This window comes from Gossypium hirsutum, chromosome D10 (assembly GCF_007990345.1).
Source record: "Gossypium hirsutum isolate 1008001.06 chromosome D10, Gossypium_hirsutum_v2.1, whole genome shotgun sequence".
NCBI classification, from domain to species: Eukaryota; Viridiplantae; Streptophyta; class Magnoliopsida; order Malvales; family Malvaceae; genus Gossypium; species Gossypium hirsutum.
Window position 1 is genome coordinate 9,130,955 of NC_053446.1, and position 14,180 is coordinate 9,145,134.

Below are 14,180 nucleotides of genomic sequence, written 5' to 3' on the forward strand. Positions count from 1 at the left end.
TGTTTTCATTCCAGAATTGCAAGGGTAAATTATAAAAATAGTCGCTCAGTTTTAAATTTTTTATTTTAGTCTGTTGAAATTTAATATTTTCACCACTTCTCTCTTAAATCACTAATGATGACCCTTTTTATTAGAATAATAATAAATTTAGCCCTCCAATATTTACAGATTCTATCAATTTAGTCCTAATTCTAAAAAATCAACAAATTTAGTCCTAATTTTACACATTTTATCATCTTAGTTTTACTTCTTAAAAATTCAAAATTGAAAATTAAGAAATAAAAAATATTTAAAAGTTCATTTTCCAATAAAAATACATACAAAATTATAAATAAATGAATACTCATTTTTCTCTTTTACAACATGAAATTTATTTATTAAAATAATACTTTTATAAATAAAATGTTTTTTTAGAAAAACCTACAAACAAAACTTAAAGCAGATTCAAAATTTTCTCCTTTTTTATTTTAGTTTATTTTATAAATAATAAATTTTATTATACATCTGACATTGCTTCTTAGTCCTCGTCAAATTTATCAAGTGCTAGACATTGCCTTTACCCACAACTATCAGCACCAATAACCCCTACTTCGAACTCCTTGTTTTTTACATCCTTCTTCATTGCGCCATCGAATTAGGAATTGGTTGTGGAGTTGACGGCATAGCCTTCCACCTACTGGGTCTTCAAGATCTTATATCTTCGTTTATATATCTCCAATCATGCTTGCCCTCAAGCACAATATCAAATGCAATAAATCCATTCTAGCAACAATCTAAAAACATCTCTCATCCTTTTCGACCTTAGGCTACAATATTTTACCCAATCTGAACGTGGTGGTCGTTAATGTTAAAAAAGAAAAAAAATTGAATCTGTATAAGTCATCTTCATGTTTTTTTCCCCTTAATTTGTTTTATTTATAAGATTATTATTTTATTTATAATTTATTATTTTAATAAATAAAATTCATTTAGAAAAGGAGAAAATAAATATAGTATGTATTTTTATTGAAAAATAAACTTTTAAATATTTTTTAAAATTTTAAGAATTAAGACTAAATTGACAGACTGTGTAAAGTTGGGAGCTAAATTTATTGAATGTTTTTAGATTTAGGACTAAACTTATAAAAGTAAACATTTTGTTATGCCAATAAAAAAATGTCATTGTTAGTGATTTAACAAAGGAGTGACCAAAATATTAAATTTTGATAGTGTTGGTTACTAAAATAGAAAATTTAAACTTGGGTGACCAAAACAGAAACACGCTTGTAACAGGTCAATTTTGACCTAGGTCTAAAGACCCAAAACAAATAAAAATAAAGTCCATGTACAACAGGCCAAAACGGCCCAAATCCAAAACCCTAAACGGCCTAATGTGGCCCAAAAATTAAACAGCATCAGGGAACCCTAGGGTTCCCTCCCTCTCTCTCGCGCCGCAGCTGCCCCATGTGCGCCCTCGGCATGCACCACACTCGATAACGACGCCTCCACCAAGATTTGCACCAAAATGGCAAGTTAACCTTGCCATAGACCTGCAAACAAGGAAAACAAACACGGAAATAGCAATGCAAGTAACAGAGAAATAAACAGTAGTAAAAAATGTAAAGTAGTGGCTATAAAGCCACAACAATCAGTTTTGTAATGTTTACATAGGAGAAAAAATACAAGAGAGAACAAAGAATATCAATTAGGAAAGTTGACATTTTTGATCTTCTTGCATCGTTTCGTTATTTATCTTTATTTTTTTTATTTTTTCTTAGAAAAGGAAATAAAAGAAAAAGGAAGGGACTCACCTGTGTTTGGCTTCTAACGCCACCGGGACAACCGAGGTAGCCACCTCAGAGGATAGGTGGCCAGAAACCGAAAGGTTTTTTGGGTTTTTGGGCCCTTTTGGTTAATATTTTGAGGATTTTAAAAGTGGATTCGGGCTTAGGAGGTTAAAAGGGGCCAGATCAGAAGTTTTCACCTTTTTCGGCCACCTCATACGGCGGCACCATCGCCGGTGGCTAGCGGCCGACGCGGTAGCCCTTTGACCGGATTATGGGCCTATGCCGGGAGAGGAAAAAGGGGGTAGAGAGTCTTTTTATTTTATTTTTGTTTTAAAGTGGGGGAGAAATGAAAATTTTGAATATTTTTTTGGCTTTTATAGCAGGATTAAACGACGTCGTTTTACCTGGAAGGTTTTAGCGCCAAAACGGCGCCGTTTGACGCGACCCATGCGCGACCCGACCCACACACAGAGATCCGCGTGTTTTTATATGGAGGGGTAAATTGCGCTTTTAGCCCCTCCGTTTTTTAATTTTTTCTCAATCAGGTTTTCTTTTATTTTTAAATCTGCCCCTTTAGTTTATTACCCATTTCAATTTAGTCCTATTTGAACGACGCCGTTTTAGTGGAGAAAGGAAATTTTCCCTTCCAGTCCCTCTATGTTATTCGCATGTTCAATATAGTCCTTCCATTTTCATTTATTTACGGATTTAAAGCCTAAATCTTGTTTCAAAGTTTAATTTAGTCCCTTTTCCGTGATTCCTTTTTTATTATTTAAAATTGATAAATTTGATGTTATTGCCGTTATTATTAAGTATTATTGTTATCATATGCTCATTTATACATTAATTCTTTTTTTAATCTTCGTTATACACATGTACATACATACATACGTTCTTACAACATACATATATATATTTTATAATTCCTATATATATTTACATGCTTTTTTATGCTTTATAATGTTAAAGTATGTATACGCATACATACATTTTTAATACATACATATATTCTATAATATATATACACATTTTTCTATTTTATAAAAAAAATCTATCTACATATATACATATATTTTTATAACTACGCATATATATACATATATTTTTTATTTTCATAACTTAAAATTTTATACATACATATACTTTTCATATTTCTATAATTCTATGTAGATACATATATATATCTTTTATATTTTTATAGTTCTATTCATTTTTTTGCTTATTTCTTTATTTACATTTTCATTATTATTTTGAAAGAATGTTTTGATTTTATTTGCTTATATGTATTGTTATTTTGCATGTCATTGATTTGCCCTTTTTTTATCCAATTTATTTTCATTGCTATTACTTGTGTTATTTATGCTACACCATTGTATTCATTAACATTTTGTTACGCATACTAATTTCGAAATAAGGCAATGTTTTGCGTTCAGAAATTCGAGAAAACGTGTCTTAATGTGTTGGGTTTCGATTTTTCTCGTTCAACCAAATAGCCAAATATCCTTTTAAAAAATTTCAAAATAAGGCAATGTTTTCCGTTCGGAAATTTGAGAAAACGTGCCCTAATGTGCTGGGTTTCGATTTTTCTCATTCGACCAAAAATATCCTTTTAAAAATTTCAAAATAAGGCAATGTTTTGCGTTTAGAAATTCGAGAAAACGTGCCCTAATGTGCTGAGTTTCGATTTCTCGTTCGACCAAATGGCCAAATATCCTCCTAAATCTTAATCCATGTCATTCTAGTTTTTAAGGATCGTACTTTAAATCTCTTTAAATTTTTTAATTTTCGACATTAAGACATTAATTAATCAACTAGGTACCAATTTTTGGGCGTTACAAGGGTGCTAATCCTTCCTCGTACGTAACCGACTCCCGAACCTATTTTTCTGAATTTCGTGGACCAAAATTGTTGTTTTAATAAAATCAAATTGTTTATTAAAAACAATCACTTTTCGAGGTGATCCAATCACACCCTATTAAAAAGGATTGGTGGCGACTCCCACTTTCATTTTCATTTTTCAAAACCTATGTCGACCCCGTTTTATCAAAAAATAGTGTCAACAACGCTAATAGTTGAGTGACAATTTTTAGAGTTTACTCTGTAAATAAATAATTGATCAAATTTGCTTGATAAAGTGTGGTAGAAATGTAACACCTCTCACCCAATCGAATAAAAGATCTGAGCAAGAGATATTACATTTAAGCACATAACCATCTTTTCACATGCTTACACTTGTTTTTATAACATTTCTATTATATATTTATAGTTCATATTTACATTACCAAACCTAAGTACATGTCATCTCTAAAGTCCAAAATTTATATTGTAGGTCCAACGGTAGAACCAATCGAACTGTTTGAATCAAGAACTGATGGTCTAACATCTTCAATCATTGGTCCTATTATTAAAATGTTGAATAACATTCTAAGATTGTATTATATCATTACCTAAAAATTTATATAAAATTTTTAATATTTAAAGCAATGATGTGACATAATTTTAGAGTGTGATATCAATAAATTTTTATATTTTTCAAGTTAAGGGATCAAAATAGATATAGCTGCCAAATTTAAGTATTAAAATGAAAAAAAATTAACAAATGGAGGAGTAAAAAAATGAATGATAAAGAAGCAGGAGAGATTAAACGGAACAGCTCAGGAAGCTTAGAAGCTATAGTATTTTTCTCCCTTTTTCTCTTTCTTTTCCCAAATTACTAGTTGAGAAGAAGAATAATATAAAAGAAAAAGGAAAACGACTGCAAAGGGCAAAATACCACATCTGAAACGCATAATCAAAACAACGATAACCCAATTTGTCACCGTTTTACAGGTAAATTTCTTTTCTTTTACCATGTTTATTAAATATATATTTTGCTTGCTATGCCTCTAGTGGATTTTTGTTTCATTCCCGTGAATTTCATTACTTCTTTGGGTTCCTCAAGGGTTGTCTTGGTGTTTCATTTCAGGAAATCAGATTCCCATTGATTTACAGATCTGTTTTTTGCTTCTTCTAGTCCTTGTTTTGTATATATGGGGTAAGTTTTATTGGTTTTTGTTTTCTCCTATGATTTTGATATTTTTTGGCCTTTTATTGACAAGGTTGAAAAGTTTTTATTTTTCTTCCTTTTATTGTTTATTTTCTTCCTCTTCTTTGAGGTTTAATATGGGGTTTGAGTAAATGGAGCACCCTTTTTTTTTAATTAATTTCCTTGACAATAGAGGAAAAGAGGAAAAAAAAAACATTTCAACTCTGGAGTTTACCGTTCATGTCTAAAGTCTAAACAGTTTGGTGAAAAGAAATGGAGCCCAATTTGATTATCTGTTTTCATTCTGCCCTTTTATAAGTAATGGTTCTTTAATAGTATGGTTCTTTAGGATTAATTATGTTGATTGCAAATTTTTTTAAATATGTATCTAGTGTCTTTGCAACCACTATGCCTGTATTTGATAAATAAAAACAAAAGATCTAGAAAAAGGAAGTTTTCTCACCTTCCTAATAATCTTGATTATAAGTTACTGGTTTAGGCTCATAGGATATAGTCTTGGAGTTTTATGCCTTTTATTAGTGATAGAAATCAGGAAGCTTTTTGATGTTGTCTAGTGATTCTGGTGTAGCAGATAACATTGCTTTTATTTATTATTATTAAGTGACGAGCAATGATTTTGTAGAAATTGATAAGGCAACACAAGGAACTTGAATACCCCACCGCTGTAACTGTTTCAGTTTCAAATTCTTCAAATTGCTGAGCCCAGAATTGAGGGATGTTTACTTAGTAACCCAGCCACAATGCTGGGCATCATTGTTCAAAGTCAACCATAGATTTGATTGGTTAAGTGTTCAAATAAAACTGCCTGCACACTCCCTTGAAGGGAAGCTTACTTCTTTTGGGGGCCTTTCTTGTAAGATTTATAGCTAATTGGCTTTGATCCAGAAGGTTGACACTCTGAATTGAAGTGTTATAATGTTGCATTTTTACGAGTACTGCTTTTTGTTGCAAATATGGTTTTGCTACATGTCATAAAATAAGGCTCGATACAGGTACTAATCGTGTAATATGATTGTGTGATTTGTAACAGAGCAGTGGTTGTCTAGGATGCTATGAGAAGCCGAGTTTCAATCCCTTGGTGAATGAATCGTCAAAAGGACTAAACGTTCAAGGTCAGACAGTCAGGAAAGCCAGCATATCAGAAGATTTCTGGACCACTAGCACTTGTGATATGGACAACAGTGCTGTGCAGTCACAGGGAAGCATCTCATCGATCAGCACAAGCAACCAGACACTTGATCTGCATGGCAGTGTTGCAACTGCTAATGCCCCAGCTGAATTTGTAAATCATGGCAAGTTCTCAGCTTCTAAGTTGCTTTGTCTGGAGTAACATTTATATCTGACAGCTTTATGAACTTACTTACCTTCCTATCTGGATAGTCCTTTGAGGACCTCTTTTGGTACTAAAATAAGATCAGGCTGTCTATGCACCATCTCACAATCACAACTGCACTTTGTTGCAGGCCTTCTTCTCTGGAATCAAATTAGGCAGCGCTGGGTGGGAAACAGGAGGTCTCAAAATCGGAAGCAATTGGTTCAAGAACCCAAGCTAAAGTGAGTTGTTGTCAGGAAATATAAATTTAGTGTTTTCATTAATCTTGGTTTTATGATCTTCCAATACATTTCTTCCCATGAGCTCTCATCCACTTGCAAAATGATCTGATTACAGATTTGTTTATTTGCATTTAAGAGAACAGTATTGAGGGTGTTAATTAGTTCCATTTCTTTTTTCTTCTATGTATTGTTTGAATTTTGGAAGGCATCTAAGTCTGCATTTTGTCTGGAATTTCTAGATATGAAACAATTTCCATTTAACTAATTTATGTGACGACCATTTTATCGTCACTGTTTCTTTCTTTCCTCGGGGCCATACAAAGGCACAAGACATAAAAGAAGATATCATCATTTCTACAACATTAAATTTTCAACTTCAGATCTTCTGGAATGGGGAGCGGATTTAATTTTCAACATTTTAGCTGCCTTTGACCTGAAAAGGATGAGTTATGCTACCAAATCATAAAATTGTTTAAATAATAATGCAATAATGACAACTTTACCTATGTGAAGTGTGCTGCATGACATCAGCCACTTCGCTTTACCTAGAACAATATCCTCTATGAGCTCAGTAAAGTGAGGCCCTCTTTATAGTTACTATCTACTAGACAATCATTTCTCTGGTCTTTTTCTCAGCCCCTGACATGGGCTTTTGTTAAGTCACATCTCTATTCTCTGCAGTGCTGTCAAGGTGTGCGCCTAGTGCAGCCTTATACAGCAAAAACGGCTCAGACCTTTCTAGGCAAGGCCCATTTGATCAGGTGCATTCCTGGTGCACATAGTCATACTTTTTTTGTAAGGCAATAGGTATTAGAAAAAAAAAAGCCCGCCTGACTGAACTTATCTTTAATTTCTTTTATTTTTCACTATTTTTATTTGATATACCTTTACCAGTATGAAAGGTATAATATTAACTCTGTACCTCTCAATATTTGAGCATTCAACAACAAACATTGACCATAAGGAAACCATGCATATTGACCAATAAAAGAATTGCATGATTTGTAGATAAACTAGACCACACTTTAGAGTTTACTATATATCTTAAGCTTTATATATTATATATACACACAGACTTGCAAAAACTCACATATATTTCCCTATACTTCACTCCAGCTAGCACTTTTTTTGCACCTTGCACTTAAGGCAATAAAAGGGTTCTAGTGCCTTGTGTCCTTGACAACACTGGTTCTCTGATATTGATATTTACTTTCCTAGCATCTATTGCTGTAACCTGTAAGATTTGAAGATTATAATGAAGAATCAAAAGGTTAATGTTTGTCTTTCAACAATACAATAATGGTACCTTTAATAGTGCATGGTGCTTGCATAATTTTCCAGTGTCTTAGGAGTTGTGTCAAGGATTCTGATTCTAGCAAAATCCAGATTTGTCATTAGAGAACCTGGATCTTAGGTATTGAACTTTGAAATGGCATTTTCTGTACTTCTGGAAAATCACTTCTGGATGCAAGTATGTAGCCCGTCAATCATTTATGAACCTTTTGCTTATCTTGTCAGCACTCATTGTCTCAGCATGGTTAAACAATTCTGGCTTTGCAGTTGGAATGCGACTTATGAAAATTTACTTGGAAGCAACAAGCCATTCCCTCAGCCTATTCCTCTTTCTGTAAGTCCCAGCACCAGCAAGCTTTTATAATCAATGAATTGCGTGCTTACCTGATTTGTGTTTCTCATGAAAAATGACAGGAAATGATAGATTTTCTCGTGGATGTTTGGGAGCAGGAAGGGTTGTATGACTGAGCAACAACAGTACAACTACATTTGAGAGATGGTGAGATATCAATATTTATCTGACTTGTTGTAACATTTTAATTGCTTCAATAAGTAAATGCATTGGAGCATAGCCTGGTGTGTATATCAACTGTAACAATTTCAGGGTCATGCCTGCATCTGGTGTCCTTTTTTTCATTCTAACTCAACAGACCTTTTAGACATGCTATTTTATTGAACTGGAACTAATCCAAAATAGAAAATACTAGCGCCCTCTGGTTTTCAGGGCAGCAAAATCTTCCATCATTAATTTATTGCCAAATTCTGTGCTTTGGTTACGGCTACCTTACATCCTAGTGCAAGTGTTGTTTGCTCTGATTCATTTGAACATGCAATGACAGAACAAATGTGATGATAAATTATCCCAGATGTTTAGTGTGCTCCCTGGATTTTGTGGAATAAGGCTCCATTAGGGAAGCAAAAAAAAGTAGGATTGGGATGCTTTTAACAAACTATACCAGGTTTGTTTCAAAGTTGATCATTTATAGCTTATGGCCTTCCCATTCACAAGCTATGGGTACCTTTGATTAGCTCCTTTAAACTTACAGATGCGTTTAGAGCTTTAAACCAATCCGGGATTCTAGATTTGTAGATGTTTAAAGGTATCTATTGGGTGGATTTGGAGTTTTTCAGATTGTTACGAGTTCAATTATTAAATTCAAGTTATTACATGTTTATAATCGGATTGGTTTTAGGTTGGAGTAATTTCGAGTTTGTTGACTGAATTGCTGCCTTTGATTGTGATTTGGTTACTTTGCCTCAGATTTCAGTAATTCTTCGTCATCATCATTATTTATTAGGGCAATTCATTGATATTTGATGGTCACTTATCATGATTATTTTTTGGACTGCTGCTTACTAATAACGATATGATCATAGGAAGAAGTTGCAGCCATAATCATATTTCTAGGAGTGCTTACTCGAACTAAACTACAATTAATTGAAATTTCAGATTTCTTAACCATTATCGGATAGAAATTTTTTTTTAAATGACTTAATTTCCAGTCGGTTAATTGAAAATATAATGATAATGTTCTTTTTCTTAGTTTTTATTTCAATGAAGTTTCAAGGAATGACAAAAATAATTATTCCTTGAATTTGTATTTTTTGTCAAATTATTTTTAAATGAATGGAAAAGTTTACTTATGTCACATCAGTAATTAATTAATTTTTTTAATAATTTTATATTTTTTAATTATATTAATAATTTATTTAATTTGTTCTTTGACTATTTAAATATTAAAAATAATTAATTGTTAATGTGATGTCAGCAAAGTTAACTTATATTAATTTTATTTATTTATTTTAGGGGTGCAGTGACAGTGACAAATAGCATAAATTCAAGATGTAAAAATTTAAACAAATGGTTAAAAATGATTTTTTTTTAATTGGAGCGCTAAATAAGTTATTATGCTTATTAGTAATCATAGGCCCATTTAATTTTTAATTCTCTACTTTCAAATCAACATTTACAAAATGTTTAATTGACTCTCAACTGAATTAATTTTAATGACCAACCAATTCATCGAACTAATTGATTCGATCAATTAATTAAGTTTTAATCGAAGAATGCATGTTCCGACATGTTTCTTTTTATTATCTTGCTTCTTTTTTTTGTTTTTGTTGACTTTGGATGTTTTCTTTATTGACCTATTTTTGTAATTGATTCGGTATAAATAAAAGGGATAAATCTCAAAATTAAACATTAATTTTAGTTTAACGTGTAATGTTATATATGAACTTTAATTTTGTGTAATTTTACATATAAAATATTAATTTAATTTAATTTTTGAAAATTATTAAAACAACTATTGATATAGCACTATTTTAAGTTTACATATTTTAATACAAATAATTATATATATTTAATATGAAATAAATTGATGTATTTATTTCTTTAAATGTGTACAATTGAATTTCATATATACATTAAAATCACAATTAAAATTTTATGTGTATAATCATATCCAATCAAAATTTATATATTGAATTACACATTAAATCAAAGTTTATATATAGTTTTAAGATTTACCTCAATTTAATTGAAGAAACACAAAATAAAAGAACAATACTACGCATTTTTTAAATTGAAAATATTAATGTCTATTTATATTTTTTTAAGTATAAATACGTGTTTAAATAATACCCATCCATATTTAATTTCTTTTAAAGATAATTTTCACGTATATTTTTCTTTTTGTATTATGTCAAGGATGCTAACGAGGCATGGGAGTGTTTTGTTTGCCACTCGATATACCCTCCACTTAATCCGATCCCAATTTAGTTTATTTATCTCCATGAAAAGTTAAAATTGTATTCAACTTTGATCCCTGCCAATTTGATATCATAATTTTTATTTGTTTTATATTTTATGATAAGAAATAGTGGTCATGATTGTGTTTAAATTGTTCAACTCGAGAAAGAAATATTTCGAATTTGACATGAAAAGAAGAAACCAAACAAATTTAAGAAAAATCAAAAACAAAGAAAAAAAATAAATTTAAGAATAAATAATAAATATTTTAATATAATAACTAAATAAAGAAACGATAAAATAAAATATGATGGATAGATGGATAAGTGTCGAATTGAATCCTTTGATATATAAACCCCAACAAATTCAATTAATGACTCTAATTAACCTTCCAATAAATAATGCTTGGTAAATTTAAGGATGAAGGATGAATTCACCCGACTCATTGAAGAAAATTGAGAATAAAACTACTACTTAAGATCATAATAAAAAAAAAATCTTGTACAAAAAAACTAACTCACAGAGTGAAAACTTTATTAATGAAAACAATTGTATTTCCAATGAACAATGAAGAAGCATCTAGCTAAGTACACCCAAATTAAACTCTCAACTATACTGAAACTCTAATTAATTTAAGCAAGAAGTAGTTTTAAACTGGACTTTCTTGTTTGACTAAGAAACATAAAACTCCTAAATAACTTAAAATACTTCAAAAAATATCCAAAATTTTGAATAAATAAATAATAATACCTAATAAATACAATATTGAGTTTATATCTAATAAAAATTAAGTCTAATAATCGAACCCAATATGATTTAAACTCGAATTAAAAGCTCGAAACTCGTAATTTTCGTAATAATCTTGTTCAGAAATTTTGCTTGCGCAGTCTTCACCAAAACTGTTTGAACTCGAAATCGAGTGATTCAAAATGTGTTTCGAAGCTAAGAGATAGATCTTCGAATGCTATGAAGACATCTCAACCCAGAAATGTCTTTATCTCTTCCAAAAGTGCACCGCAAGTCAGCTGATTGTAACATAATTAGGGAGTGGACTTGATTGGGATCCTTGAAGTGTAACACCTAAACTTATTAACATTTTCTGCATGAGTTTATCATCATGGATTGGGATTTTAAGTTCACATACAAAACTGGTCAACCCTAATTCATCATTGCTCCGTTCTAAACTCCAAAGTCTATCGTTTTGAAGCTTCAACTCTTCTTCTCGAAATTTATTCGTGATAAAGTCTTAAACGATTAAGTTAAATTTTGACTTCAATTACTTGAATTTGAATCTCATGATTGGACCTTAAGGAAAATTAATCTCATCTCTATACCACTTGTATCATTTTATCAAAATAGAACAATGCTTTTTATCTTTTATTATATTTTAATGATACTAATAATTATTTTCTAGATATAATTATGGTAGAACAAGTTTTAATATAAATTTTATTCTCATATATTTTAAATAAATATTATATATAAATATATTAATAAATATGTCGGTTATTAAAACCTAATCTAAACTCATCTTAACTAATTTAATTTAGAATTAAACCTGGGTCAAAAATCCATCTTTTTAAAAAAGCCGACCCTATCCAATCGGGTCGAGTTGAAACCCGTTGGGTCTCAAATTTTTTCTTCCATTCGTACACTCTTTTAAAATTACGGAAAAAGTATTAACCCTCCTCTTCCCCACGAGATTTGATGAAAAATCCACACACTATTGGAAAATTACTTGCTTACCCCTTTAGTTTGATAAAAATTCCACTTCCCCTCAATGTTTTATTTATTAAATGCATTTTAAATAAAATGACAATTTTAGTTAATTATTATTCTACTTTGGCTTAAGGGGAAAAGCTTTTGTAATTTCTTAAAAAAAATTAATTAAATCATTCTGTAAAAATTGTACCGTTAAAAATTTATCAATCAAGTCTTTTGACCAATAATTTTCATTGTTGATCGTTATTGTGTTGACGCGGTTGTTAATGATAACTAAGTTAGCCATTATGATGCTCACGTGTGGTCCACATCAACAATAGTTGCTGACATGACACCGCCCCATCAACAAAATAAAATTCAAAAAATAAAATTTATTAATTTTTCTTTTTAAAAAATCATGTTCAGGTTCATTTGAATCTAGACAAAAGGACATCCAAGTTCATTTGAATTTGGCTATTCATTTGTCCATATTCATCCTAGATGTAGTTTTTAAAATTATAAAAAAATTAGAAATATAAAAAAATGAGAAATAAAAAAATTCAAAAAATTGTTAAAAATCTCAATTCCAAAACTTAGCTAAATTGTTGATCGAGACTTACTTCTATTGGCATGAGCATTGTTGCCAATGTAGGAGGATGTGGGTTCGAGTGCACTGAAGCACATTGTACTCCTATTTATCGGTTGGGGAGGGGCTAAGGGTATTTCTAAATAAATTGACATCCAGATTATTTTAAATTTGGATATCCATTTGTCCAAATTTATTCTAGACAATTTTACATCCTTCATTGAAGTTATTAGCTAAATGATGATAGAAAAAATAGCCTATATTAAACACTAATACCACAATTAACAAATTAGATTAAAAACAACAACAAAAAATTCAAAAACTTATAAAAATGTGATTTACCTATTGTGAGATAGCAATAAAAATAGAATCACCATTCCTTGCTTTTTTATAATTCTTCATAGGGATGGTTAAACTTGAACCGTCCGATAGATTTAGATTCGATTCATTTCGATTAGAGTGGGCTTTTTGTTTTAAAAAGTGAATGCAAGGTGGGGTGAGGTGAATTTTTTCTTTTTTATAGTGGGTATAGAGAAGTTATGATAATTGCTTGTCCCATCCCAACCCGCTTCACAATATGAAATTACCATTTTATCATTGTATATCTAAACTATTAAAAGGGTAAAAATGCAATATAGAAAAAAGTTCATATATTTTATCTTTAAATATTTTTTGAAGAATTATGTTTAAATATTTACTTGACTCTAAAAGTAATTTTAATATTAGAGGTAAGTAGCAAAATTTAAGATGGATGTATCCAACATCCACAAAGGTGGTAGTAGTTTTTAAGATTATACAATCATAGTGGAGCGGGGCGGGTGGTGGAGCAGAGCATGCCAACTATAGAGCGGTGAAGAATTTAGCAATATTCGCCCCCATCCCACTCCATTGGCATCCCTAATTTTTACATTTTATTTTATGATTTTAGAAACTATATCCAAAATGAATCTAGATACCATTTGTCCATATTCAAATGAGCCTTGATGTCTATTTGTTTAGATTCATTCTAGACATAAATATTTTAAATAATTTTAGTTCTCATTTTCTTATAATTTTCATAATGTTTATGAAGTTTTAAAAATCTTTAAAAAAATTTATAATTTAACAAACTTTGTCTAGAATGAATCTGAACAAATAAATGTTCATATTCAAACGAACAAGGATAAATGAATGTACATATTCATATAAACTTATATGTCCATTTGTCCAGGTTCTTCTAGACTTGAATTTTTTAAATCAAATTCATAAAACTTAAATATTCATATGTCTAGGTTGATTTTAGACTTAAATTTTTAATTATTTATTTTATTTTGTTATCATGTGAATGGCAGGATGAAATCCTATCAAAAGCAAATGCAAATATTTTGTTTAATAGGTGAAAGTGCACTCTTCTGTAAACTTAACAAGGAGATCAATATAAAACTAAACATATACACTTCAACTCAATACCAAACTTGTTAAGAAAATTCGTTCACAATCTCT

At 30.4% G+C, this 14,180-nt stretch overlaps 1 protein-coding gene across 3 annotated transcripts; it reads left to right on the forward strand.

Moving 5' to 3' along the window:
• The first annotated feature begins 4,368 nt into the window (after positions 1 to 4,368).
• On the forward strand, positions 4,369 to 8,393 carry LOC107914159 (uncharacterized). Of its 3 annotated transcripts, none has more exons than XM_016842955.2 (6): positions 4,369 to 4,595; positions 4,732 to 4,800; positions 5,848 to 6,104; positions 6,276 to 6,366; positions 7,927 to 7,993; positions 8,074 to 8,393. In XM_016842955.2, exons 2-6 carry the CDS (start codon positions 4,796 to 4,798, stop codon positions 8,125 to 8,127), a joined length of 474 nt encoding a protein of 157 aa, XP_016698444.1. In that variant the 5' UTR covers positions 4,369 to 4,595; positions 4,732 to 4,795; the 3' UTR covers positions 8,128 to 8,393. The 3 variants fall into 3 exon arrangements, with proteins under 3 accessions (XP_016698444.1, XP_016698443.1, XP_040958987.1); XM_016842954.2 differs by having other exon boundaries at positions 4,373 to 4,595; positions 7,885 to 7,993; XM_041103053.1 differs by lacking the exon at positions 4,732 to 4,800 and having other exon boundaries at positions 4,373 to 4,595; positions 5,843 to 6,104.
• Positions 8,394 to 14,180: the final 5,787 nt, after the last annotated feature.